This window comes from Erinaceus europaeus, chromosome X (genome assembly GCF_950295315.1).
Source record: "Erinaceus europaeus chromosome X, mEriEur2.1, whole genome shotgun sequence".
Classification (NCBI taxonomy): Eukaryota; Metazoa; Chordata; class Mammalia; order Eulipotyphla; family Erinaceidae; genus Erinaceus; species Erinaceus europaeus.
In genome coordinates, this window is record NC_080185.1 from 112,243,707 (window position 1) to 112,270,873 (window position 27,167).

Genomic DNA, 27,167 nt, shown 5'->3' on the forward strand with positions numbered 1-27,167 from the left:
TTATTCCCAGGAAAAAAAAATTTGCTGTTTCCTAAACCCTTAGCAACAGTGGCTATTACAAATGTCTTTAAAAATCTTGAGGGGCTTGGCAGTGGCATACATTACCATGTGCAAGGACCTGGGTTCAAGCCCTTAATACCCACCTGTAGGGGGAAGCTTGATGAGCGATAAAGGAAGTTTGCAAGTGTCTACCTCTCCTCCCCTCTCAATTTCTTTCTGTCCTATTAAAATACATATTTCTTTAAATTGAAAGTGATAACACCCAAATGAAAACACAGATCTTTCCTGACTTAACACTCATCCCAAGATCAAATTTAAATACCTCCCTACAGCACAGAATCTCCCCTGTGGAGAGTGGTCTGCTGGGATCCTGAGCCTGTGCTTTCTTCTGTGAGGAGGGAGCACACAGGGTGGTCATTATGGGGAAGGGGAATGGCTTGCAACAATCAGCATTCCAGTCTTGCCAGACCCAGTTCCTCCCTGCATGTCCAGTTAGCAGTCCTAACCAGCAACTCTGCTCATCTACAGAGCGAAGCCAGGGAACTCAGGAAGAAGCAGGTCTGCTTGAGTCATCGGAGAGGCTTTGCAGCCCTGGGATCTGCTCTCCCCTTTTGGTGGCAAGAGAACTGAGTTATAGCCCGCATGCTAGTACTGACTAGGGTCTGGCCAAAATACGTGCCAAGCTGTGTAGCCCAGCAGTGCCTGAGCAGAGCAGAGCAGAGCAGAGTCAGTACTCCAGTTAGCCAGGCTACTTGGAGACACAGGTGGGCTTAAATGAGATCAGACAGTGTCTGACTAGTTGTGGAGCTAGTTCTGCTGCTGCTCCATCTACTGCTGAGTGTAATTATTAGCCCGTCTAGCCCAGCCTACAGTCCTGCTCACAGTCACACTTGAGCAGAGTGCACGGCTTGTGGCAGATGGCTCTCCCTATCTGGCCACGGAATTCAGTACACAGTCTTGCTGGATTTTGGTCCTCAGGCAACAACCATGCAGGATCTGGGCTCATCGTGCTGTGGTGCCACAACTGTGGGTCAACCCAGCAGTCCTTATCCGCACTTCTTAGCCAGTAGCCGCCCCTCTTCCAGAGCTTGGTTAGTGACTTGGTCCCCAAATAAACTTTGATACCAAGAATTTCACCTGCCCAAGGACCAAAAGACATCCAGAAACACAGACTCTATCTGACAAAATAACAAGAGCAAAGAATATTGAATCCCCCCCTCCCCAGATATGCCTTACAAGCAATGTGTTGTAGGGACCATCAGATAAGCCACCTGGGAAGGTCTGTACCTTATCAAGAGTGAAGCCTCTGGGTCCAACCCTGGTATCACATGGGGGCACTATGACACCCACAGAAGTTCCGCTGATGATGGAGCTGTGCTCTGGTGTCTCTCCTTCTCTGAAAACAAAAATCCTCCTGCCAGTACAGGAGCTGCACATACCTGAAACCCCAGCATCACAGAAACTAAAGCTTATTGTTGGTAAGAAATTTTTCAACAATACACAGATGTAAACAAAATTCTGATTAAGGTGATAGAAAATTAAATCTGTATTAGAATATTAAAGCACAAACGTTTAAGGAAATTGAACACTACCTTCTTCTTCTAGCGTTTGCCCTTCTTCCGTAGCCAGTCAACAGTGTCAGGTTGAGCCTGATGTAAAGTTTCGATGTAAAAGAACACTACCTACTACAATCTGGTAACAAATATACCAGATAAAAATAATGAAGTCCCCACAACTATGGACATCTAATTTTTGACAAGGGGGGCCAAACTATTAAATGGAGAAAGGAGAGTCTCTTCAACAAAGTGTTAGGAAAATTGGGTTGAAACGTGCAGAAGAATGAAACTGAACTACTACATTTTTTCACACACAAAAGTAAACTCTAAATGGGTCAAGGACTTGATTTTAGACCAGAAACTATCAGATAGGAAAGAGTTTTGCCAATATTTTTCTCTAAGTATTATAGGCATCTTCAATGACTCAAGTCTACTTGCAAGGAATACAAGAACAAAAACCAACAGGACTACATCAAATTGAAAATCTTCTGCACAGCAAGAGAAATCCCCACCCACACAAAGAGACCCCTTACATAATGGGAGATCTTCATATGCCATACATCAGACAAGAGGCTAATGACCAAAATATATAAAGAGCTCACCAAACTCAGCAATAAAAGTCCAAATGACCCCATCCACAAGTGAGGAGAGGATATGAACAGAATATTCACCAAAGAAGAGATGGAAAAGGCCAACGGAAATATGAAAAAATTCTCCAAGTCATTGATTATCAGAGAAATACAAATAAAGACAACATTGAGAAACCATTTCACTCCTGTGAGAATGTCATACATCTGAAAGGACAGTAACAACAAATCCTGGAAAGGTTGTGGGGACAAAGAAACCCTCCCCTGCACTTCTGGTTGGAGTGTAAATTGGTCCAACCCCTGTGGAGAGAAATCTGGAGAATTATCAGAAAGTTAGAAGTGGACCTTCCCTATGAATCTGCAATTCCTCTCCTGGGGATATATCCTAAGAACTCAAACATACCTATCTAAAAAGATCTGTATATACCTATGTTCATAGCAGAATTTGTAATAGCCAAAACTTGGAAGCAACCTAGGTGAGTGGCTGAGAAAGTTGTGGTGTATATACACAATGGAATACTACTTAGTTATTAAAAATGGTGATTTCACCTTTTTAAAATATTTATTCATTTATTCCCTTTTGTTGCCTTTGTTGTTTTGTTAATTGTAGTTATTACTGTTGTTATTGATGCCGTTGTTGTTAGGACAGAGAGAAATGGAGAAAGGAGAGGAAGACAGAGGGGGAGAGAAAGACAGACACCTGCAGACCTGCTTCACTGCCTGTGAAGCGACTCCCCTGCAGGTGGGGAGCCGGGGGCTCGAACTGGGATCCTTCCCCCATCCTTGTGCTTTGTTCCCCTTGTGCTTTGCGCCCCTTGCACTTTGCATTTTGCACCACGTGCACTTAACTCACTGCGCTATCGCCCAACTCCCGTGATTTCACCTTTTTCAGCCTATATTGGATGGAGCTTGAAGGAATCATGTTAAGTGGGATTAGCCAGAAAGAGAAGGATGAATAAGGGATGATGATGATGATCTCACTCATGGACATAAATTGAGAAATTAGAACAGAAATGGGAAATAAATTAGAACTTGACTGGGTTTGGTGTTTTGTACCAAAGTAACGGACTAGTGTGTGGGGAGTGGGGTTTTCAGGTCCTGGTGCATGATGGTGGAGTAGGACCTAGGCTGGGGGAAAGAGTTTTGAGAAAACAAATTTTAAATATGTATCAAAAACTGTATTTACTGTAAACCATTAATTCCCCTAAGAACAATATTTTTAAAAATAATGTACGGGAGTCAGGCGGCAGCGCAGCAGGTTAAGCACAGGTGGCACAAGCGCAAGGGCCGACATAAGGATCCTGGTTCAAGCCCCCGGCTCCCCATCTGCAAGGGAGTCACTTCACAAGCCGTGTAGCAGGTCTGCAGGTGTCTATCTTTGTCTTCCCCTCCTCTCTCCATTTCTCTGTCCTATTCAACAACAACAACATCAATAACAACAATAATAACTACAAAAAAAACAAGGGCAAAAAAAGAGAATAAGTAAATATTTAAAAAATAAGTTATGTACAATGCTAAAATACAAATGGAGAGGAGTAAAATGATGGAACCTCAATAGGTAAATGAAGATTAAAGTTGCTATCAGCAGCAAAGGACTGTTTTTATTTTATGTAATTGTCACATTAAGCACAAAATAAAATCCACAGGAGAAACGTGACAAAGGAAAATGAGTAAAACACCATAGAAAACTATCAACAAAGGCATAGTAAAAGAGAAGGAATATGAAATAATGATTCTATCTTCCACTTTCCTCTTAATTTCTCTGCCCTATCTAATAAAAGAAAAAAAGGGCCAGGCAGTGATGCACCTAGATAAATACACATTACCGTGTGTAAGGACCTGGGTTCAAGCCCCTGGTCCCCACCTGCAGGAAGGAAGCTTCATGAGCAATTAAGCAGGACTGCAGGTGTCTCTCATTCTCTCCTTTTCTATCCCTCACTCTTCTCTCAATTTCCTCTTTCCTATCAAATGAAAAAATAATATATGTAAATAGATGGCAAACCAGGGTAATTGATATGTAAGGAATTACTGTCTCTATTCTAATCGTAATGTACTGGACTCACTAATCTTTGAACTGGAGAGCCACTCAACTCTAGCTATTGGTGGTGGTGCCAGGGATTGAACCTGGAACTTCTTACATCAAAGTCCTGTGTGTATCTACTGGAGAGTCATTTCAGTCCTAAATACACACACACACACACACACACACACACACACACACACACAATGTGAAGGAGGGGATAATATCGAAGTGGGGCTTTATTATATAGAGACAATAATTTAGAGGAGAGAGAGAGAGAGAGACACCTGTTTTTTATTTCTCCCACAGGAGGAAGGAAGAGGAAGGAAAATCACCCGAGCAGGAAGTAGTTATGGGATTGATGTAGGTGGGGCCTTAGAAAGTCTCACCTGGAGAATAGAACCAATAGAACAGTCAGGTCACTTACACAAAGTAATGAATAGTTCGATACATCGATGAAGACAAAGTGCCAGAGAGACAGAAAGTGCCAAACTTGAATTTGCTATCCATCGTTCTCTGGATAACCCTCACATGCTTATATGCATATCTTCATTTTCTTAAAGTATGTGATGCCTAAAAAAAAAAAAGGTGTAGCCATACTTCTCAGACAAAATAGACTGTTAAAATAATAACAATAAGGGTCATGGAGATCAATACATCAATTTTAAAAAATAAATTATATATATTATTTTCCCTGTTGTTGCCCCTGTTGTTTTTTATTATTGTTGTAGTTATTGATGTCGTCGTTAGGACAGAGAGAAATGGAGAGAGGAGGGAAAGACAGAGAGGAGGAGAGAAAGACAGACACCTGCAGACCTGCTTCACCACCTGTGAAGCGACTCCCCTGCAGGTAGGGAGCCGGGGTTCAAACCGGGATCCTTATGCCGGTCCTTGTGCTTTGCGCCACCTGCGCTTAACCCGCTGCGCTACAGCCCGACTCCCCGAATCGGGATTCTTATGCCGGTCTTTGTGCTTTGTGCCACATGCGCTTAACCCACTGTGCTACCGCCCGACTCCCAATACATCAAAATTTAAGTTCTTTTCTTTTTTCTTTTACCAGAACACTGCTCAGCTCTGGCTTATAGTGCTGCAGAGGATTGAACTTGGGACTTTGGAGCCTCAGGCAGGAGAGTCTCTTTGCATAACCATTATGCTATCTACCCCTGCCAAAATTTAAGTTATATATATACTGTCAATATACAAGTACCAAAATGCATTAAGCAAATACTAACAGATCTTAAAGCCTAAGCTAACAGTAGAATAGTAATAGGAAACTCTTATAACCCATGATCAGCAATGGGTTGTTCAGAGACAAGATCAACAAGGGAACATTGGCATTGAACCATCATTTAGAACAAAAGCACTTACATATACAGAACACTCCATCCAATGGGAGCAGAATAAATATTCTTTTCATGTGCACACAAAACATTCTCCAGGACAGATAGGACACAAAATAAATCTTAGCAAATATGAGAATATTGAAATTATACCCTTTATTTTCTCTTATCACAATGGCATAGTTCTAGAAAACACACTTCTAAACAACTGATGGGTAAAAAAAAATGAAATGGAAACAACATGCAAATTTTTGTGGGATAAAGCAAAAGAAGTTTTGAGAGGAAGGCTTGGAGCAGTAAGTACATAATTAACAAATTACATCTAGAACAACTTAATTATATCCCCCGGAACTAAAAACAGAACAAATCAATCCCAAAGTTAGCAGAAAGGAGGAAGATTAGAATGGGAAGAGACCAGAAAACAATAGAAATAATCAATGAAGCTAAAAACAAAGTTCACAAAGTTATCTAGGTCAAGTAAAAGGACTCAAAATTAGAGAAAAAAAGTTACCACTGTTATACAACAATACATAGATTAAGAAACTACTATGAACAATTATATTCCAGCAAATAACTTAATCTAGAAGACGGGTGTGAAGAGACAAATGCAGTTGCATGCAAGAAATCTCAGTTTCGGGGGTCAGGCAGTGGCGCAAGGACTGGCGGATGGATCCCATTTCAAGCCCCCGGCTCCCCACCTGCAGGGAGCTCGCTTCACAGGCAGTGAAGCAGGTCTGCAGGTGTCTATCTTTCTCTCCCCCTCTGTCTCTCCTCCTCTCTTTATTTCTCTCTGTCCTATCCAACAACAGCAGCAGCAGCAATGACAACAACAAGGGTAAAAGCAAGCCAACAAAGCAGGAAAAAATGGCCAGGAGCAGTGGATTTGTAGTCCAGGCACCGAGCCCTTGGAGGCAAAAAAAAAAAAAAAAAGAAGTCCCAGTTTCAATCTTGGTACCACCAATAACCAGCAGTGTGCAGTGATCTCAGCAAACCAACAGCAATGGATACATTTCTAGAAACACAGGCTATCAAGATTGAATCATGAAGAAATAGAAAACTTGAACAAACCAGTAACTAGTAAAGTCACTGACTCGACAAGCCCTGGGACCAGACACCCTCACCTGTGAATTTTAACCAAACATTTCAAGAATATTTTATGAGTGCTCCTCAAACTGTTGCAAATTGTCAAGAAAGGAACAAACACTTCTAACAGGTTCACTGAGACCAACACTACCTACTCGCCTGGAGGTGGCTCAGTGGAGACCAATTATTACCTTGATACCAAGACTAGGTGACAATAGCACAGAAAACTAAACCAATAGCTCTGATGGATACAAATAAAAAATGTTTCAATACTAGCAACTCAATTCAAGAACACACTAAACAGACTACATAGACCCCATGCGGGTTGTATCTCTGGGATGCAAGAATGTTTCAACATGTGCACAACATTAAGTGAACATACATCAATAAAATGCAAGAAAAATCACACGTTATACAATAGATGAAAAAAAATTGGCAAAATACATCTTTTAATGGTTAAAAATATCCCTTAACAGACTGGGAATGGACAGAACATGCCATGACATAATAAAGGCAATATTATGACAAAACTAGACCTAACTACACTCAGAGGAGGAAAAATAAATAAACTTAGTCCTCTAAGATTAGGAATAAGACAAAAATGCCTACTTTCACCACTCCTATTCAAGACAACAGTAAAGGACTTAGACAAGACAAATGAAAGGCATCCAAACTAGAAAAGTAAAATTGTCCCAATTTGCTGATCACATGACTTTATATATACAGAGAAATTGAGAGGGAAGGGGAGATGAAGAGAAAAAGAGAACAGATGTCTGCAGACCTCCTTCACCACTTAGGAAACATCCCTGCTGCAGGTGGAGGGGGGGGTTCAAACACAGGTTCTTGCACATGGTACTATGTGCACTTAACCAGGTGTGCCACTGCCTGGCCCAGACTTATATTTTTCTGAATAGGCAGTTTTCTAAAGGCATGCACATAGCCCACAGACATATGAAAAATGTTCCACTTATTAGAAAACTGCAAATTATACCACACTGAGGAACACCCACATTACAGGTGCAAGGACCTGAGTTCAAGCCCCCACTGCCACCTGTAGGGGGGAAGTTTCACAAGCAGTGAAGCAGGCCTGCAGCGCTCTCTCTCTCTCTCTCTCTCTCTCTCTCTCTCTCTCTCTCTCTCTCTCTCTCCCCCCTCTCTCTCTCCCCTATCATTTAAAAAATGGGGAAAAATTGCCACCAGGAGCAGTGGATTTGTCATGCAGGCAACAAACCAAGCAATAACCCTGGTGGCAAAGAACAAGAACAAAACATTTTTTGTGGCAACTATAGTTATTATGGGAGGGGCACAGAGACTTGGCAGTGTCTGCAGTGTGTATCTATAGCCCTGTAATCATATCCTCTTGGAAACCATTACTAAATCACCAATAAAAAAATTAATGTAAAACTAGATCTATCTTACAATCCAATTTAATTTCTGGCTATATACCTAATGGAAATGAAAACTGGATTTCATTGAGATGTACACATTCCTACATTCACTGCAGCATTATTCACAAAAGCCAACATATGGAAGTAACCCAAATGTGCATCTATAAACGATTTGAAAAGTGTGAGATAATGAGATACACACTAGAATATCATTAAGCCATGAGGAAGTAGGATGGCCTACTTGTAACATAGATGGACTATGAACACATTATGTTAAGTGAGACAGACCAAAAAAGGACTAATATGTATGATATTATCTATGTGTAGAATCTAGAAAAATTCTAGCTTATATAGTAGAATGATGCTGACCAGGGCGTGGGAAGGATAATACTGATGCTATTAAGCATACCAACTTGCAACAAATAGTGAGTCCACCATGGGGTTCTAATATGCAGAGACAATAATACTTTAGCTAACTACATGATAGAGCTGCTACGTCACTACAACAGCAACTGCAATGTGTAAATGTATCAAATTATGTTGTACACCCTACACAGACTCAGTATCACATGACTGTGTCCAGCGACACTGTCCTTTAGAAATGAAGGTGAGAATCAAACGTTCTCAACTGAGCAAAGGCTGAGGCTGTTTTTTCATATTGAATTAACTAATTTTTTTTTATTGCCACAAGGGTTATCACTAGGGCTCTGTGTCTGCACAACAAATCTACCACTCCTGGCAGCCTTTTGTTTCTCCTTTCCTTCCTTTTTTTTTTCTTTCTTCATTTGATAGGAGAGAAATTGAGAGGGGAAGGGGAGGGACAGAGACACCTGCAGTACTTGCTTCACAGCTTGTGAATATAAAACAGGTAGGGGACCCTGGTGAGGGCTCACCTAGTGGAGCACATACCTTACCATGCACAAGTATTCAGGTTCAAGCCCCTGGTCCCCATCTTTTGAAGTGGGGAAGCTTCATAAGCTGTGCTTCAGGTGTCTCTCTTCTCTCCCTCCCCTTCTTAATCTCTCACCCTCTATCAAAAAACAAAGGAAAGAAAAAGGAAAAATGACCACCAGCAATGGTGGAGTCATGTGGGCAGTGATAACCCTGGTGGCAAAAATAGGAAATTGAAATTGTGTTTGTTTTGCAGACAGCTATCATACGGAGATGAAAAGTTGTACTCATATCAACAACAGTACTGTAAGTCATTGCCCCCAATAAAATAAAACTACAATTTTTAAAAAAGCCAGAAAGTGATTAACAAAATGGCAGTAGTGTGTTTATCTAATCATTTAAATGTAAATAGATTAAATTCCCTGATTAAAAACAAAATTGATTAGGAATGTAGCTCAGTGGTTGTGTGTATACATTACATATGTGGGACCCTGTTTTGATCTCTGGTACCACCCCCAATATATATATATATAATGGCTGAACAGGAAGATACAATGATATACTTCCTACTAAAAAGTGAGGAGACTCACTTTTAGTTTTTTTTTTAAGTCTACTAATTTTTACCATACACACACACACACACACACACACACACACACACACACACACACACACACGCCAGTCTGGCTCTAGTGGTGTTAGGATTGAACTTAGGACCTCTGAGACCTCAGGCATGCAAATCCTGTGCTTTCGCACATAGGGTGATAGGCTGGACAAATATTTTTCAAACATTATATATTTGTATATGTGTGTGTGTGTGTGTGTGTGTGCGCGCGCGCACACATGTATATATGCACACAAATGGCCATACATATATTAGATAAATTGACCTTTTTTGGATAGGACAGAGAGAAATCAAGAGAGGAGGGGAAGATAGAGGAGGAGTGAAAGATAGATACCTGCAGACCTGCTTCACTGCCTGCGAAGCGACCCCCCTGCAGGCAGGAAGCTGGGGGTTTGAACTGGGATCTTTATGCTGGTCCCTGCGCTACTGCCCAGCCCCAATAAATTGACTTTTTAAAATAGAAACACAGAGGCAGGAAGAGTGAGAGAGAAAGCACATTAGCTTTCTTCAATACTGTTGGGGATGGGCCCAAAGCTGGATCATGCACATGGCAAAGCAGCACACTGTGGACTGTCCATTAAGATGGTACAATAGGCAGAACAAACTGGAACAGGAAGAAAAGCACAAAAAAAAAAAACTTGGACTGGGTTTGATGTATTTTGTTAGTTTTCTAAGGTAATCCCATTTCCAGATCTTCCATATATACTAATACCTGACATTCATCTGAGTAACTGACAATAATCAAGGAGTCCCCTATGAAAGGAACTTAAAAAAAATTTATTTGGGGGGGTCAGGCGGTAGCACAGCGGGTTAACCACACGTGGCACAAAGCACAAGGGCTGGTGTAAGAATCCTGGTTCGAGCCTCCAACCCCCACCTGCAGGGGCGTCGCTTCACAGGCAGTGAAGCAGGTCTGCAGGTGTCTGTCTTTCTCTCCCCGTCTTCCCCTCCTCTCTCCGTTTCTCTCTGTCCTATCCACAATAGCAATAATGACAACGACAAGGGCAAGGACAAGGACAACAAAATGGGAAAAAATGGCCTCCAGGAGCAGTGAATTCGTAGTGCAGGCACCAAGACCCAGCAATATCCCTGGATACAAATAAACAAACCAATAAATAAAAATTTATTTTGGATAGAGAGAAATCGAGAGGGAAGGGGGAGATAAATAGGTATCTACAGCACTGCTTCACTGCTCATAAACCTTCCCCCTGCAGGTGGGGACTGAGGACTTGAACTTAGGTCTTCATGCATTATAATGTGTATACACTACTAGGTATTACACCAAAGCACAGGACTCTGGGGAAGGTGGGCAGGGAGAAGATTGGGGGAGGGCTTTGGGGTCCCAGAGCATGACGGTGGAAAATGACCTAAGTTGGGGGTGAGAGTGTTTTGCAGACACCTATTATGGGGAGAGGAGAAATTGCACACATGTGTCAACAACTGTACTGTAAACCATTAATCTGCCAATAAAATGATTAAAAAATGGTAAAATAGACAATGTGTTTATTATGTGATGAGATAAACTTGTTTGTTCATTAAGAAGATAAAACAATTTTAAACATGTATCCACCCAATGTCACAGCACCCAAGTATATGAAACAAAAGCTAAGAGGTAAAAAGAAATAGTACACTAATATTGGGGACTTTAATATTCCACTCTCAACAATGCTAGATAGTCCATACATTAAAGAAATCAACAAGGAAAAAGCAAATTTGAATAATACTCTAGAACCGATGAATCTAACATACAGAACTTCTTTTTTCCCACCAGGGTCATCACAGCAATCCCAAAGTTATGGGATGCTGCCAAAGCAATTGTAAAAACCTCATTAGTAGCAATAAGGAGGCACCTGCAGTAGTAAACAAGAATATCCTCAAACAAAGAGTCGAACTCTGTATTTGAAGAAACTAGTGTGCACACTTAACCAGGTGCGCCACCACCTGACCCCCATGTATTTGAAGAAGCTAAAGAACACACTGAGCCCCAAGTTAGGAGGAGGATATAAAGGTTAGAGCAGAAACATAGGAAATAGAAAACAGGCAAACAATAGAGTAACTACATGCTGATTCTTTGAAAAGATAAACACTGAAACTTTTAGTCTAAAAAAAGAGGATTAAAGTCAACAAAATCACAGATGAAACAGGAGCCATTACAATTAATACCACAGGTGTACAAAGATTCCTGAGAGGCTCCTGTGACAAATTAGCCACCCCCAAAACTGAATACCCTAGAAAAAATGGGAAAATTCTTAGAAACACACACCCTACTAAGACTGAATAAGAAAGAAATAAGTTGGTGTATTACATAAAAGAATTTCGGTAGGGGGGGGGAAGGCTCAGATCCTGGAACACAATGGCAGAGGAGGACCTACTGGGGGTTCAATTGTTATGTGGAAAACTGAGAAATGTTATGCATGTACATACAAACTACTGTATTTTACTGTCAACTATAAACCATTACCCCCCCATAAAAAATTTTAAAAAAGAAAGACAATATGAGTAATCCTATTACTAGTAGGTATTGGAACAGTAATAATCTCCCAAAATAATAACCCAGGACCAGATAGTGAATTCTACCAAACATTTGAAGAATTAATTCTGATCCTTTGAAACAAATTCATCCCCCAAATTAAGAGGGGACAGTCTAAACTCACTTCACAAGACCAGTGTTATGCTGATGCCAAAGCCATAAGGAGATACTATCAACAAAGATGCCACAGGTCAATCAATATCACTAGTGAAAACAGGTTCCCAGTAAAATTGCTAGCACACCATTCAGGCTGGGGAGACAGTTCAGTGGTAGAACACAGGATTTGTGGCCTCAGAATCAATCCTTGGCACAGCATCTGCCAGAGCTGAGCAGACTGAAAGCCTTGACGGGGACCATAGAGCCTCAGGTGTGAATATCTTTTTGCATAGTCATTATGCTAGCTCCTGAACACCCCCCTCCCAATTTTTTAGTGTTGCAGTATTTTAAGGAACGTGAAGAATACAAAATTAATATAAAAAAACCAGCATTTCTATAAGCTCAAAATGAATAATCTGAAAAAGAAATAGCTCATTTCCAATGTTATTACAAATAATAAAATACTTAGGGATAAGTTTAACCAAGAAGTTGAAAGATCTCCACACTGAAAATTTAAGACATTAATGAAAGAAATTAAAGACATAATATAATGGGAAGGTGATTAGTGTTCATGAAATGGAAGAATTGTTAAAAATTTCCATACTATCAACCTGTCAATGCCCATGTTCAGCAGGGAAGCAATTACAGAAGCCAGACCTTCCACCTTCTGCATCCCACAATGACCTTGGGTCCATACTCCCAGAGGGTTAAAGAATAGGAAAGCTATCAGGTGAGGGGATGGGATACAGAGATCTGGTGGTGGGAATTGTGTGGAGTTGTACCCCTCTTATCCTATGGTTTTGTCAGTGTTTCCTTTTTACAAATAAAAACTAAATACAATAAATAAATAAAATTTTCCATACTACCCAAAGCCATCTATAGATTCAATGCAATCTATCAAAATTATAACACATTTCTCACAGAAGCCAAGAAATCTTTAAGTGTATATGAAACTATAAATGACCCTCAATACCCAAACAATCCTGAAAAGAACCAAGTAGGAAAAGGCTTCACAGTGTGATGCTAAGCATAAAAAAAAAAAAAAAAACTCAATCAGTGGAACAAGTGAGAGTCAAGAAATTATAGATAGCCCATGCATATATAGTTAACTAATATTTGACAAGAGGAACTGGCAATATTCAATAAAGAAAAGACAGTCTCCTCAACAAACTGCTGGGACAATTGGATATTCACATGCAAAACAATAAAACTGGACCAGTGGTACACTCTCAAATATTATTAACACTATTGTGAGCAAATAGATGTAGGGGCAGGGTGGTGGCCTATGCAGTTGAGAACATGCATTACCATCTGCAAGGACCTGGGTTCAATCTCTTTGGTCCCTACTAAGGTGAAGCTTCCTAAGTGTTGAAGCAGTGCTGAAGATCTCTCTCTCTCTCTATTTCTCTATCTCTATCTCCCCCTCCTCTTAATTTCTCTGTCCTATAAAATAAAATTTAAAAAAGTACATGTAGGGGGCAGGGAGATAGCTCAGCAGATCATAGGACTTGCAAGTCTGGAGTCCCATGTCCAATCCCTGACACTGCATGTGCCAGAGATGAGTAGTGCTCTGGTTGGTCTCATAAAATGAATCTTGGCAAGGAAGACAGCACATTAGACCCTCATGCCTGAGGCACTGGAGGTCCCAGGTTCAGCCTCCAGCATCACTATAAGCCAGAGCTGAGCAGTGCTCTGGTAAATTCAAAATGGATCAAACACTTAGATGCTACACAGGAAACCATCAAATACATAGAAGAAAACATCAGCAGCACAGTACATGATGTCAGCTCCTGAAACTTCTATAGAGACTCAAGCCCAGCAGCAATGAAAACAAAAGCAAAAACAAAGTAATGAGAGTACATCAAACTTAAAGATTCTGTACTGCAAAAAGGAACCATCACCAAAACAAAAAGACCCTACTGAATGGGAGGTCTTCCCATATCATACAGCAGACAAAGGGCTAATAATCAAAATATATGAAGGACCAGTGAAACGCAGCCACACAAAAGCAACCCTGTTTAAAATTGGGGAGAAGATATAAATATTACCAAAGAAGATATCCCGATGACTATAAGCATATGAAAGAATGCTTATGGTCACTAACTATCAGAAAAAGTTAGATAAAGACAACCATGTGATACCAATTCATTCCTGTGAGAATGGCCTACATCAAAAAGAGCAAAAATCCCCACCTGTAGGGTGGTCGCTTCACAGGCGGTGAAGCAGGTCTGCAGGTGTCTTTCTCTCCCTCTCTCTGTCTTCCCCTCCTTTCTCCATTTTTCTCTGTCCTGTCCAACAACAACGACAATAATAACCACAACAATGATAAAATAGCAAGGGCAACAAAAAAGAATATATATATATATATTTTTTTTTAAAAGGGCAAAAACAAGTGCTGGAGAGGGTGGGGAGAGAAAGGAACCCTTTTACACTATTGGTGGGAATGTACATCAGTTGGTCTAGTACCTGAGGAAAATAATATGGAGATCCATCAAACTACTAAAAATGAACCTACCTTATGATCTGGCAACTTCTTCCCTAGGTGCCTAGCCAAAGAACATAACTATCTATGCATGTCTAAAATACTTTATTATTGGATGGAGACAGTAATTGAGAGGGAAAGGGGAGAGAGAGAGAGACAGAGACAGAGAGAGACAGAGAGACATCTGCAGCACTGTTTTACCACCTGTGAAGCCTTCCCCTTTCTGGTAGGGGCCAAAGGCTTGAATCTGGGTCCATGTGCACCGTAATGTGTGCACTTAACCATGTGTGCCACCACCTGGCCCCCAGAGGTATCTTTAATAGCCAAAATTAGGAAATAACCCATGCCCAACATGAGGGGTTAAAGAAGCTGTGAGACATGCGCGCACACACACTGCAGCAGACCCAGAGACTCAGGGGCCTGGGGGTGGGGATCTAGGTGTCTAGTGTGTGGTGGCGGACAGGGATGCTAGTTTGGTAGAGGGTGAAGTGTGCTTTCCATCTTGGAGAAATATGCAAAGATATCTCTGGGAAAACAAGAGCACTGTTTCCTCAATGAAATATTGAGGTTGGGAAAAAATTTATCAGGAGATTAATGCTTTACAGTAAGTACAGTTGCAATAGAAGTGGAAATACAGCAAATACATCTGTAAAATGTCTCAGCTTTCTGAAAACACTCACCCCCAGCCCAGGTCGTTGTCCTCCTCCTTCATGCACCAGGACCTGAAGACCCTGCCTCACCCCACCAGAGTCCTTAACATTGATGCGATGCACCAGACCCAGTCCAAGTTCTCCTTTGTGTCCCCCCTACCTTTTTTTTTTTTTTTTAAATCAAACCTTATCTTAAAATAATTAACTATAGGGGGCCAGGCAGTTACACACACGGTTAAGTGCTCACATTACAGTGTACAAGGACCCAGGTTCAAGCCCCTGGTCCCCACTTTCAGGGAGAAAGCTTCACAAGTGATAAAGCAGGGCTGTAGGTGTCTCTCTGTCTCCCTATCTCCCCCTCTACTCTCAATTTCTCTGTCTCTATCCAATTATAAATTATTTTTAAAAGAATTATACTGTATGATCTTATATATGAAATTTAAAAAAAAGAGGTCCATACTCCCAGAGGGTTAAAGAATAGGAAAGCTATCAGTGGAGGTGATGGGACATGGAGTTCTGGTGGTAGGAACTGTGTAGAATTGTACCCCTCTAATCCTATGGTTTTGTCAGTGTTTCCTTGTTATATATAAAAAAAAAAAAAGAAAAAAGAAAACCACCAAACTCATAAAAAGTGATTGATTTGTGATTACCAGAGATGACAGATGGAGGTGGGTAGAGGAGTTGGATGATGATGGTCAAATGGTACAAACTTTCAAGATAAGTACTAGGTTGTAGTGTATAACTTGATGGCTAATTCATGCATATAAAAGTTGAGAGTGGAGCCTAAGCATTCTCATAGAAGGAAGAGGTATTTTTGGTATCTATAGAGCATGATGAGTGTTATATGGATTTGATCAAATCATTATGGCGTATGTCTTAATCTTATATAATGCTGCATAGCAATGATATGCCAACAGGACTGGAAAATTATGATTGGGAAGATAATCTTTAGTCATCTGATAAATAAAAAGGAATCTCACTTCATCAAATTTTTAAATCTAACAATGCTGAAAATTTTTAACAGTTCATTTATGAATCTATGACTTGCCAACTCTAAGGGGGGGTACTCTCTTTAATGTAGAAGCTGTTTATATGGTAAACCTCCATAATTTATAGTTTGTGTATGTTATCAAAAATTTCCCTTTTTAAATTTACCTTTTACCTTATTTCATGGTGGTTTGAGGTCTGTAAGTTTTCTTTTTACTTTGAGAGGACAGAAATTGAGTGGGAAGAAGGATAGAGGAGAGGAAAGGATAGAGGAGAGAAAGGGGGCCGGGTGGTGGTGCACCCGGTTAAGTGCCCATAGTATGAATCTCAAGGACCTGCACAAGAATTCTAGTTCAAGCCCCCAGCTCCCCACCTGCAGGGGGGGTTGCTTCAGAAGCAGTGAAGCAGGTATGCGGGTCTCTCTCTCTCATTCTCTCTCTCTCCCCTTCCCCTCTCAATTTCACTCTGTCCTATCCAATAAAATGAAGGAGGAGGAGGAGGAAGAGAAGGAGGAGAAGGAGGAGGAGGAGGAGGAGGAGGAGGAGGAGGAGGAGGAGGAGGAGGAGGAGGAGGAGGAGGAGGAGGAGGAGGAGGAGAAGGAGGAGGAGAAGGAGGAGGAGAAGGAGGAGGAGAAGGAGGAGGAGAAGGAGGAGGAGAAGGAGGAGGAGAAGGAGGAGGAGAAGGAGGAGGAGAAGGAGGAGGAGAAGGAGGAGGAGAAGGAGGAGGAGAAGGAGGAGGAGAAGGAGGAGGAGAAGGAGGAGGAGAAGGAGGAGGAGAAGGAGGAGGAGAAGGAGGAGGAGAAGGAGGAGGAGAAGGAGGAGAAGAAGAAGAAGAAGAAGAAGAAGAAGAAGAAGAAGAAGAAGAAGAAGAAGAAGAAGAAGAAGAAGAAGAAGAAGAAGAAGAAGAAGAAAAAAAGGCCTCCAGGAGCAGTGGATTCATAGTGCAGGCACAATAACCCTGGAGGCAGGAGAGGGGGAGGGAGAGAGGCTGACTGACCTGCAGCACTGCTTTACCACTTGTGAAACTTTCCACCTATAAGGTGGGGATTAGCGGCTTGAACCCTGGCTTGTGCATCAGAAGTTTGTATTTTTCCTAAGCATCAAACATCCATCTTTCCCTTTATGGTTTCTTCCATGTTCATACCCAAAGTATTTTCAAAGCACAATCTCCTTAGGAGTGAGCAAGGGTTTAAGCTGCAGGCAAAGGGCAGTCCAATCAGCTAGTAGTACCAGGGGACTGAGCACCAGGACTAGGTCCCCAGAATATAAGGACAACGAAAGTCAGGGCTCCATTCAGGAAGCACCCGGCAACAATCATTTGAGGTCCCAAACTGGAATCCCATCTGATCACCCAAGCCTCCACCATCACCACAGCCCCCACACCAACAAATGGCCTCACCAGCTTTCCACATTCATCAGCCAGAAACGAGTCACTCTTCCTCCCACATCCCATCTGTCAGTATGTCTTGTTGATGCTACCTTCCAAATGTAGCCAGACGATAAACAGCAGGATTCCATTTAGATGACGTTCTGGAAAAAGCCAAATTGCAGGCACAGAAACAGAGCTGCTACCAGAGATGGGGTAGGGGTAAGGCCTTTTTGTTACAGCTCCACTGTGGTGGGGGTCACACAACTAGACACTTATCACCACTCACAAACTACACCCTGAGAAGTATGGACTCAAAGCAATTTATACCTTAATGAAAATACGGGCAGGATCGGAAGTTAACTCACCGCATAGAACATGTGCCTTATCATGTGTGCATCTCTGGGTATAAGGCCCAGAACACATGGGAGCACCATGAATGGCAACACAGGAGTTCCATGGATGGTGGGGCAGTGCTCTGCCCATCTTTCCCTCTCTCCTTTCCCTCTCAATAAATAAGAATCAAAAATAGGGTCAGGCAGGTTGCTCGACAATATCATACACACACACACACACACACACACACACACACACACACACACACACACACACACAGAGTCCTGGGTTCGTTTTACAGCACAGCATTAAAAAAATGGGAAAGCTGGGAGTCAGGCGGTAGCACAGCGGGTTAAGCACAGATTGTGCAAAGTGCAAGGACTGGCTTAAGGATCCTGGTTCAAGCTCCCGGCTCCCCACCTGCAGGGGAGTCACTTTACAAGCAGTGAAGTAGGTCTATAGGTGTTTTTCTCTCCCCATCTTCCCCTTCTCTCTTCATTTCTCTCTATCCTATCCAATGATGATGACATAAATAATAATAACTACAACAATAAAAACAAGGGCAACAAAAGGGAATAAAATAAATGGGAAAGCTATACCAGACTCCAAGCATTTCCCAGCATCCTCTTGGCCATCACCATCTTGGGTTAGTATTATTTTAAGATTCATTTTATTTCAAGAGAGAGAGAGAGAGAGAGACTGACTGACCCCAGAGTATCACTCTGGTATCTCCTGCTTTAAGTCCACGGTTTTCCCATTGAGACACCTGAAGAAGCAGAGAACTCTAAGTGTTATCCCTGCTTCTCTGTCCTCTTTTCCCAGATGACACTGCAGCCAGGTTAAAAAAAAAAAAAGCCAGAATAATTTACTCCTTTGCTCATGTTACAGGAGTAGAACTCTCCCAGGGTTTGTCTTCCCCAAGGGAATAGTAAAGGCCGATGTTCTCACATGGCCGCCAAGGCCCTACAGGACACAGCCCTCTATTTCCTCCCATGGCCTCTGCCTAGACCCCTCTTCCACTTCCCTGCTCACTTGGGTGACTCTACTCCAATTATTGTGGCCTCCTGAGAGACACACTGCATGCTCCCTTTTTGGGGTTCTCACTGGTCTGCACTGGCCCCAATTTTCCATTCACTTGGTCCCTCTTCCTCATCTTTTCAGGCCTTTGCTCCCACAATGTCTTCTCATGCAGCCTCCCCCAAGCACCCAATCTACATGTTCAGCCCACCCATGTCCCAGTCTTCTGTCCTCTGTTTATTTCCCTCTGGACCACAGCTCCCTCTGACACCCCTACACCATTGTCCTTACTGGGGGATTCCTCCTCACAGCCATGAAGACTGGTTTTGGCTCTATTCCCTGCTGCCCTTCTGATTCCTGGGATAGTGCCATTTGCCTGGCAAGTCACAGGCACTTAGTTACATTTGGTAGATGGAGGGAAAGGTCACAAGTTAAGGATTCTGAGGGTATGGAAAAGGATGACAGAGGACCTAGTAGGGATTGTGTTGTTATGTGGAAAACAGAAATGTTATGCATGTACAAACTATTGTATTTACCGGCAACTATAAAACATTAATCCCCCAATAAAGGAAAAAATGTCAAAAAAAATCACCACCCACATAGAAAAAAAAAGTCTGAGGGTCCTGGTGGTGGCCCACAAGTTACCATGCTCGAGAACCTGGGTTCAAGCCCCCAGCTCCCACCCACAGGGGATCATGATCAGTGAAGCAGGCTACAGGTCTCTCTCTCTCTCACACCTCTACTCTTGCCCTGTTTCTATCATAATTTTTAAAATGCTGAGAAGCAGCAGCATTTCTTTTTCTGTTTATTTTGGGGGGTTGATCCTTTGTTTTATGTTTACACTTACCACTAGCTTACAATACTATAGACTCTGAGACCCAGCTTCATGGTGTAAGACTCACCATGTTCCCCTCTGGTAAGCACTAGGATTTGAGCTTAAGACTTAGTGGTGCTAAATATATCTATCCAATTTGCTTGTTTAGTTATTTATGGTCCATGAGTAAAAACATCTGGAATTGTCTTTCACTTAATTCACTTAGGTAATTCAATATTACCTCAAGTTTCATCTGTTTTGTCACACAAGGCACAATTTCAAGCAACTCAATAAAAACTGGGGCAAATACCTGAATAGACACTTCTACAAAGGAGACATAAAGATGCCCAGCCACTGGAAAAATGCCTCATGTCACTGATCCAAATCACAGGCAGATGCCACCTCACACCCAAGAGGCTAGTCTATGCCAGAAAAGGTAACCTTTCCTTTTTATTTTGCTGCCACCACATGACTCACTTAACAGATGCCTTCTCTCTCCATTTCTTCTCTAGAAGCAGATGTTCCAGGAGAGGAGTAGCCGGATGCTGCAGGCCTTGTCCCCGAAGCAGAGCCCTGTGAGCAGCCCCACAAGGAGCCGGTCCCCTTCCCGCTCCCCATCGCCCACCTTCTCATGGCTCCCGAGCAAAACTTCCCCTCCCTCCTCGCCCAAAGCAGCCTCAGCCTCCATCAGCAGCATGAGCGAGGGGGACGAGGATGAGAAGTAGAGGCTGCTAGCCAATAACCAGCCACACCACACAGGCCGGGGGAGGGAGGGTGGGACACCTGGGAGCCTAGATGGTATTGGAGGGCAATAGTGGCAGGAGCCACAGATGAACAGGAAGACCCCATGATCTGTGAAGATGGCCTCGGGGATCAGCTGTCTCACTCAGTCTCTGCTCAGTCCAAGACATAGGCTCTGCATGGAGGCTTCCTACTGGACAACCTGTCATCTTCTTAGCCTCACCTCAAGGCACTCTACTTCAACTCTGCTAAGGAAAGAGGCAGAGCACCTCTTGAGACTCCCATTGAGTGGGGCATCTTCTGCTTTCATTCTTCTACCCACCCCCACTGAGCATACCACCCATGGCAACACCTCTTTCCCCCAGCCTGCTCCTCCTGGCTCAGAAGGGCCCTGCACGTTGCCCTCTCACCACTTAAGCTCTGCCAGAATAAAAGTTTCCAATGGAGGTGGCCAAATGCTGCGGGAAATAATGAAAGACAAACCTCAACCTCAGTGTAGTCACTGAAACCATATGCGGTTCTTCCAGTTCCAGGAACGTGGTGCATAGACAAAGCCTTGCTTTAGGCCAGATATATGAGAGGTCATCTCGCATGAACCTTCACTTGCTATTCATGGAGCAGGTTTGGTGGTGGAGAATGCCACTTAAAGCCTAATGTACTCCTGCTTATATTTCTTTCCATCTTTGGTTTGACTTCACTGGTTTCAAAATTACCTTAATCAGTGGGAAATGCAACAAACGGGCGAAAAACTTTTCTCTCCACACGTACGGGGAGCCGCTTTGCTTTGGTAAATCTCTCCTGAAGCTTTCTCCTTAAAGGATGCTATGGAATGGCTTTTCCCATTTCTGACCACTAACAATTTCACAGACCTCAAGTTTGATGTACGAAACAGCATAGTGTACCAACGGGGTGCTACCTGCACGTGTCTGTCCTGTGTATGCTCCAAATATGCCACCCAGGGTGTATACCATGCAATATGAAAATATGGCGGTGGCATTTTATAATCTTTCCTTCCCTGCTCTTGCCCCTACTACCCTGCTAAAATCCCTGGTCTCTTGATTCCCTTGTGACTTGGGCACTTTGCTAAAACTCATTCTGGGTCCCTGTAGAAATGTCTTGTCCCAATCAGGAGATTCATCATTCTCATGACATTCCATACAATTTGTGGGTGTTTTTTATAGAGCACTGGGGGAACCCAAGTTCTGATATTGGCATCTGAGTGGTCAAGGAGTCAGTACTCCCTGGTCTGCCAAGTGTGGTGTAGAATTAGCATTCCTGCTCAGGTACAGAAGGTTACATCCCCAAATCACAGGTGGGCAGTAAGTGGGCAGAAATGATGCGGAACCCCATTCTTAGGCCAAAGTGGCACTGCCCGACCGTCTCAATCAAATCAGAGGCATAGATGGGGCCTGGCTGAGCAAAGCCAGCATCTCTTGTGACTGAAACACTCCTTTCTAGAGGTCTTGGGAACCAGCCATTTAGGTGACAAGTGGGCAGACAGTGAAGGAAAGTGGACTGTCTCTCCCTTGTGTTAGGGCTGAGTGGAGTGGCCTCCCCATCCACTGAGAGATGAGTGCAATTGTTGGGAAACAAAACCATGAGGCAAAGCTGCTTGAAGCTCTGTACTCAGGTCACTTTGTCCAGGACTGTCGCGCACTCCTGCAGGCCAGAGAGCCAGCAGCGACATTATGTGTGGAAAAATATTTAGCAAACATGGCCCTGTGCATTGAGCAAAGCCCTTTTCTCCCATTGTGCCCACTGAGTTTTTCTGCTGTGTAGACAGAGCAGACTAGACATGGGTGGCACTCATGGCAATGAAGGGATGAGACTGCTTGGCACGGCAGATAGTGAGGACAAGTGAAGAAGAGATGAAGAGAGGGAAGGTTACAGACAACCTGAACTCAACCATTGCAGGCCCTTGCTTTTTGGGGGGTCTCTTTCTTGGAGAGATCTTTTACACATTCATCCCAGGCCCAGCACAGACACACCATTCACCTGAATCCTGTTCTGGAGCAAACAGCGTGGGCTTGATGTGTCAAGCTGATTGTAAGCTTGCAAGCCTCACACATGACACTGGCGGGTACTCACCAGATTCAGTAGCATCATGGCTGCCTGTGATGGGAAATGACCAATGCCTGGGGTGCTCCAGGGATAGGCCCAAACATCCCACATGTGGGATCTTAATGTCTCCAATGTCACGTCCTAACACCCCCACCCTGCATGAGGCTGTCAGGCTACTGAGAAGGAATGGGGAGACTGTGCAGCCCACCTTCTGGTGCTACCTGGCCATGGTTTCTCCCAGGAGGAGATGGGCTACTCACTGATTTGGGCTAGTTGCCAGTAATGGCCAAGAATGGACTGAGGCTGCAGTGAGAGATGTGGAAAGTATGCTCCAGGCTTGAAGAGGGACACAGACATGACAAATAGCGACAAGGTGTGAGGACCATTCTCTGCCCTGGCAAAGGAAGCTGCAGGCAATGGTAGCAGTGGGCTGATGGGGGAGCTCCCTCCAGCCCTTCCTCCCCTGCAAGGAGCAGGTTTCCTTTCAGAGGCCCAAGGCTCACAGGTACCCTCAAGTGCTTGGTTCTCAGTATCCCCCATTAGCCACTACATCATCCTCCCAGAAAACCAAAATTTTACCCTTCCACCAGCTAAGCAGAGAATTGGGACCCCAGCCATGCTGTGCAGCTCCATCCAGAAAGCCAGCTATGTGGCGAGGGCCCCCAGAGGCACAGAAACCAATGTTCCTCTGTCTGTGGGGAGGGGACAGGTGGGGTGGGACCCATGGCTCAAGCCATCCTCTGAAGGTCAAGCATTGGGAATATATGCCTACTTGCTTCCCCCCAATCTTCAGGACTCATTTCCATACCCAGCCGTGCCCCAGGGAGGGGCTCAGCCTGGCCCAGAAGCTCGCTCACCAGGCACTCACCACTGGGACTCTGTAGACTCCAGTCTTTCCTTGTGTCACTGCAGTGTGTCCCGGGACAAAGCCATAAAAACAGAAGACATACTCAAGACTATACTGTACATAGAAACCTAGGCGGCTCGGCTCGGCTCGGCTGGATAAGCACGATCCTCTGTACACACACTGGCTCTGGTGCTCAGTAGCAACGCGGCCCAACATGTTGATAAATAAAGGGATTCCCAACGCTTTGCCTGGAGTGTTTCTGAAACCAAGTGCCACTGTGTGTTCCGGTGTCTGGGCTCAATGGCGGGGCTAAGGGGCTATCTGGCTGTCCTGGCTCTGCCAGACCCCAGCCTGTGCACACTCAGACCCACACCTGACCCCTTCACATGTCAGGAACCTACACCTAGAGGAACAGTCACATGGGGAGTCCAGGCTGGACGCCCCCTCCACACACCCTGCCTGGGTCCTAAGCTCCCCCACCCAATTCCTGTGCTGTCACTCAGTGACTCCAAGAAAGCACTTACCTCTTGCTGAACGGGGAGCTGGAGAGGGGGTGCCTCCGCATCCTATGGCCGGGGTGGGAAGCTGGAAGCAGACGGCCAGGTCAGGCATCAGCCCCCATAGATGCTCTGTGTCTGCCGCGCCCTGCCCCCTACCCTATAGTGCCTCCTGAGGGAATGCCTTTCACCTGTACGCAAACAGCAGCCATCAGCCAATTGGACCATGTTGATGTCTTGAGGAAAATGTTCTCTTTATCAGCTGGAAGCAGCTGAAGGTTATGCCCTCCACCTGCTAAATTTGGGTGCTTCCATGAAGTTCATCTGGCAAGTTTTAGCGCTTCCCCCGCCCCAAGCCAGGGTTATCACTGGGGCTCAGTGCCTGCACACTGCACAACCAACCCACTGCTCCTGGCAGCCATTTTTTCCTTTTTTATTCTTTTATTTGATAGAACAGACAGAGATTGAGAAGGAAAGGGAAGAGAGGGAGAAAGAAAGACACCAGCAGACCTACTTCACCACTTGTGAAACTTCCTCCCAGCAGTTGGGGAGTGGGGGCTTGAACTTAGGTCCTTGAGCATGATAACATGTGCTCAAGTGAGTGAGCTACTGCCAGTCTCAAGTTTTAGCACTCTGAAATGACATTAACCTAGATGCCAGAAGAAAGTCAGGTCTGTAATCAACCAGGGAATCAATTTGAAAACAGAGTGGCTGGTATTCAGAGGCCATATTACTTGTTTTGCCACACAGATAAAATACATTCTTGACAATTTATGTTTAGAATAGCAGTTGTAGTTTTTCTCTTAACTTCCATATTGCAGAAATTCCTCCAAGGAAAAACAGATCTAAGGAATAATCACACTCATGTCTACAAATTCTGGTATTTGCCCCCAAAGAAAATTAGTCTTTACTAATTAGGACAAGAAGGTAGATTATCAAAAATATTCACTCACACACACACACATACACTCACTCTATATTGGAGCCTTCCATTGGCTATTAGAGTTGAATGCTTAAATGGCTTCTCCAGGAACTACTAGGTAAAAAGTTTCCCACTAAGATACTTTTCAGGGGGTGGGCAGTAGGTAGTGCACCCAGTGGAGCACACGTTACTATGTTCAAGGACCTTGGTTCAAGTCCTCGATCCCCACCTATGGGGGGAACTTCATGAATAGTAAAACGGTGCTCTGTCTCACTATATTCCTCTCTCCTCTCAATTTCTCTTTCCTATCAAATCAAAGAAAGGAAAAAATGGCCGTTGGTAGTGATGGATTCATTGTTCACGCACTGAGCCCCACCAATTTTTTAAAATATTTGATTTATTTCAATAGAGACAAAAATCGAGAGGAAGTGGGAAGATAAGAGATGGAGGGAGAGAGAGACACACACCTGCAGACCTGCTTCACCACTTGTGGGGCTTCCCCTTGCAGGTGGGGGCCAGAGGCTTGAACCCAGGTCCTTGTGTATTGTAGCATGTTCACTCAACCAGGTGCGCCACCACCTGGCCCCCTGAAGAAAACTTTTCAGACAAAGCATGATAATTTGTAAATACTGAAATATATGTATCCAATAATGAAATTAAAAAATCATCAAGAGGTTTAGGAGACAGCATAGTGGTTATGTAAAAGACTTTTCATGCCTAAGGCTCCAAGGCCGCAGATTCAATTCCCAGCATCACAAGCCAGAACTAAGCAGTGCTCTGGGAAAAACAAAAGCCATAAGCCATCAGGAGAAAAGCATTAACAAGTAAAGTCTGAGAATATCATTCAGTACATAAATAGCTATCGATATATTCGGTGCCGTATGTGCACGTGTAGACTAGCATTAACAGCTGCTCATTCATCTTTCTGGTAGCCCCTTCTGCACCGTCACAAATTATACTCTAGGTTAAGTGCCATATTTGTTGAATCTCAGCTAAAAATGTGGGGACACTGAAAGGTTCAGAGTAAAGTTACTTGTATTATCTCCTAAAAGCTGCTTTTATTCTCCTTGCCTTTATATTTTTTCTCCCTCATTATCTTTGGAGTTAGGGGGTGTAGGGAAAGGGGTGTATTTGATCTACGTGGTTACTATACTCGATTCATAAAAGCAGCTCTGATGGAGGGGTTAGACATAACTAAAATATTTGATATGTAACCTTCCATTTAAAAATAATTAATAAATCCATACCTGAAAGAGTTGGGATACTTTACCCTCTCCACAGGGACCTTTTTCAATTTATTATACTTGCAAATAGCCTTGTCACTCTAACATTTCCAAGTTCAAAGAAAACCTGTCATCTTCTGCCATTCATGTGAGAGGACTTGGCTCACTACACCTCTTGAGATAACCAGTCTTTCTTGTCTTGTAGTCACGTCCATGTGACAGGTACTGTTGCCTTTATTAACCTGACCATAAAATGACACTAACACAACTGGGCCACTGTGTCTTCTCCCCTTGGTTTGCACATCTGGTGACCAAGGATTACTGCTAAATAAAAGAAGTACAGATATTAGGGGGGGCCGGGTGGTAGTGCAGCAGGTTAAGCTCACATGGTGCAAAGTGCAAGGACTGGCTTACGGAACCCAGTTCAAGCCCCAGCTCCCGACCTGCAGGGGGGAGTCGCTTCACAAGCAGTGAAGCAGGTCTGCAGGTGTCTATCTTTCTCTCCCCCTCTCTGTCTGCCCCTCTCTCCATTTCTGTCCTATCTAACAACAACGGCAGCAATAACAACAACAATAACAACAAGGGCAACAAAAAGGAAAAAATAGCCTCCAGGAGCAGTGGATTCATACTGCAGGCACCAAGCCCCAGTAATAACCCTGGAGGCAAAAAAAAAAAAAAGTACAGATATTAGTTCTCATAACAAACACAGTGAAGCAAAACAACACAGGTTTGTTAATTTACAATTACGGAGGCCAAAATATTCAAGATGGATTTGGGGGGCTAAAAGTTAGAGGGTGGCAAGGCTGTACTCCTATCTGGAGGCTCCAAGGAGAGCTGTTTCCTTACATTTTCCAGTTGCTACAAGTCACCCGTAATGCTTTAGTTTGTGACCCCCCTTTTATCTTCAAAGCAACAATACTGAGGCCTGCCGAAGGTGCACCTGGTTGAGCACACATGTTACAGTGGATAAGGACACAGGTTCGAGCCCCCACTCCCCACCTGCAGGGAGGAAGCTTTGTAAGTGGTGAAGCAGTATTGTAGGTGTCTAGCTCCCTATCACCTGGTTCCCTCTCAATTTATGGCTGTCTCTATCCAATAAATAAAGATAA

General features: G+C 43.5%; 1 protein-coding gene across 6 annotated transcripts in view; it reads left to right on the forward strand.

Moving 5' to 3' along the window:
• The window catches only part of PCYT1B (phosphate cytidylyltransferase 1B, choline), a 140,718-nt gene extending 117,057 nt beyond the window's left edge, over positions 1-23,661 (forward strand). For 3 of the 6 annotated variants that reach the window (XM_007534283.3, XM_016193033.2, XM_060182811.1), the window contains one exon: positions 20,280-23,661. In XM_007534283.3, coding sequence (XP_007534345.1) covers positions 20,280-20,492 — 213 coding nt within the window. In that variant the 3' untranslated portion in view covers positions 20,493-23,661. Of the gene's footprint in view, positions 1-5,223; positions 6,010-11,261; positions 11,792-20,037; positions 20,246-20,279 lie in introns of those variants that run through there. The other 3 variants (XM_060182812.1, XM_060182813.1, XM_060182814.1) reach the window with 3 other exon arrangements.
• Positions 23,662-27,167: the final 3,506 nt, after the last annotated feature.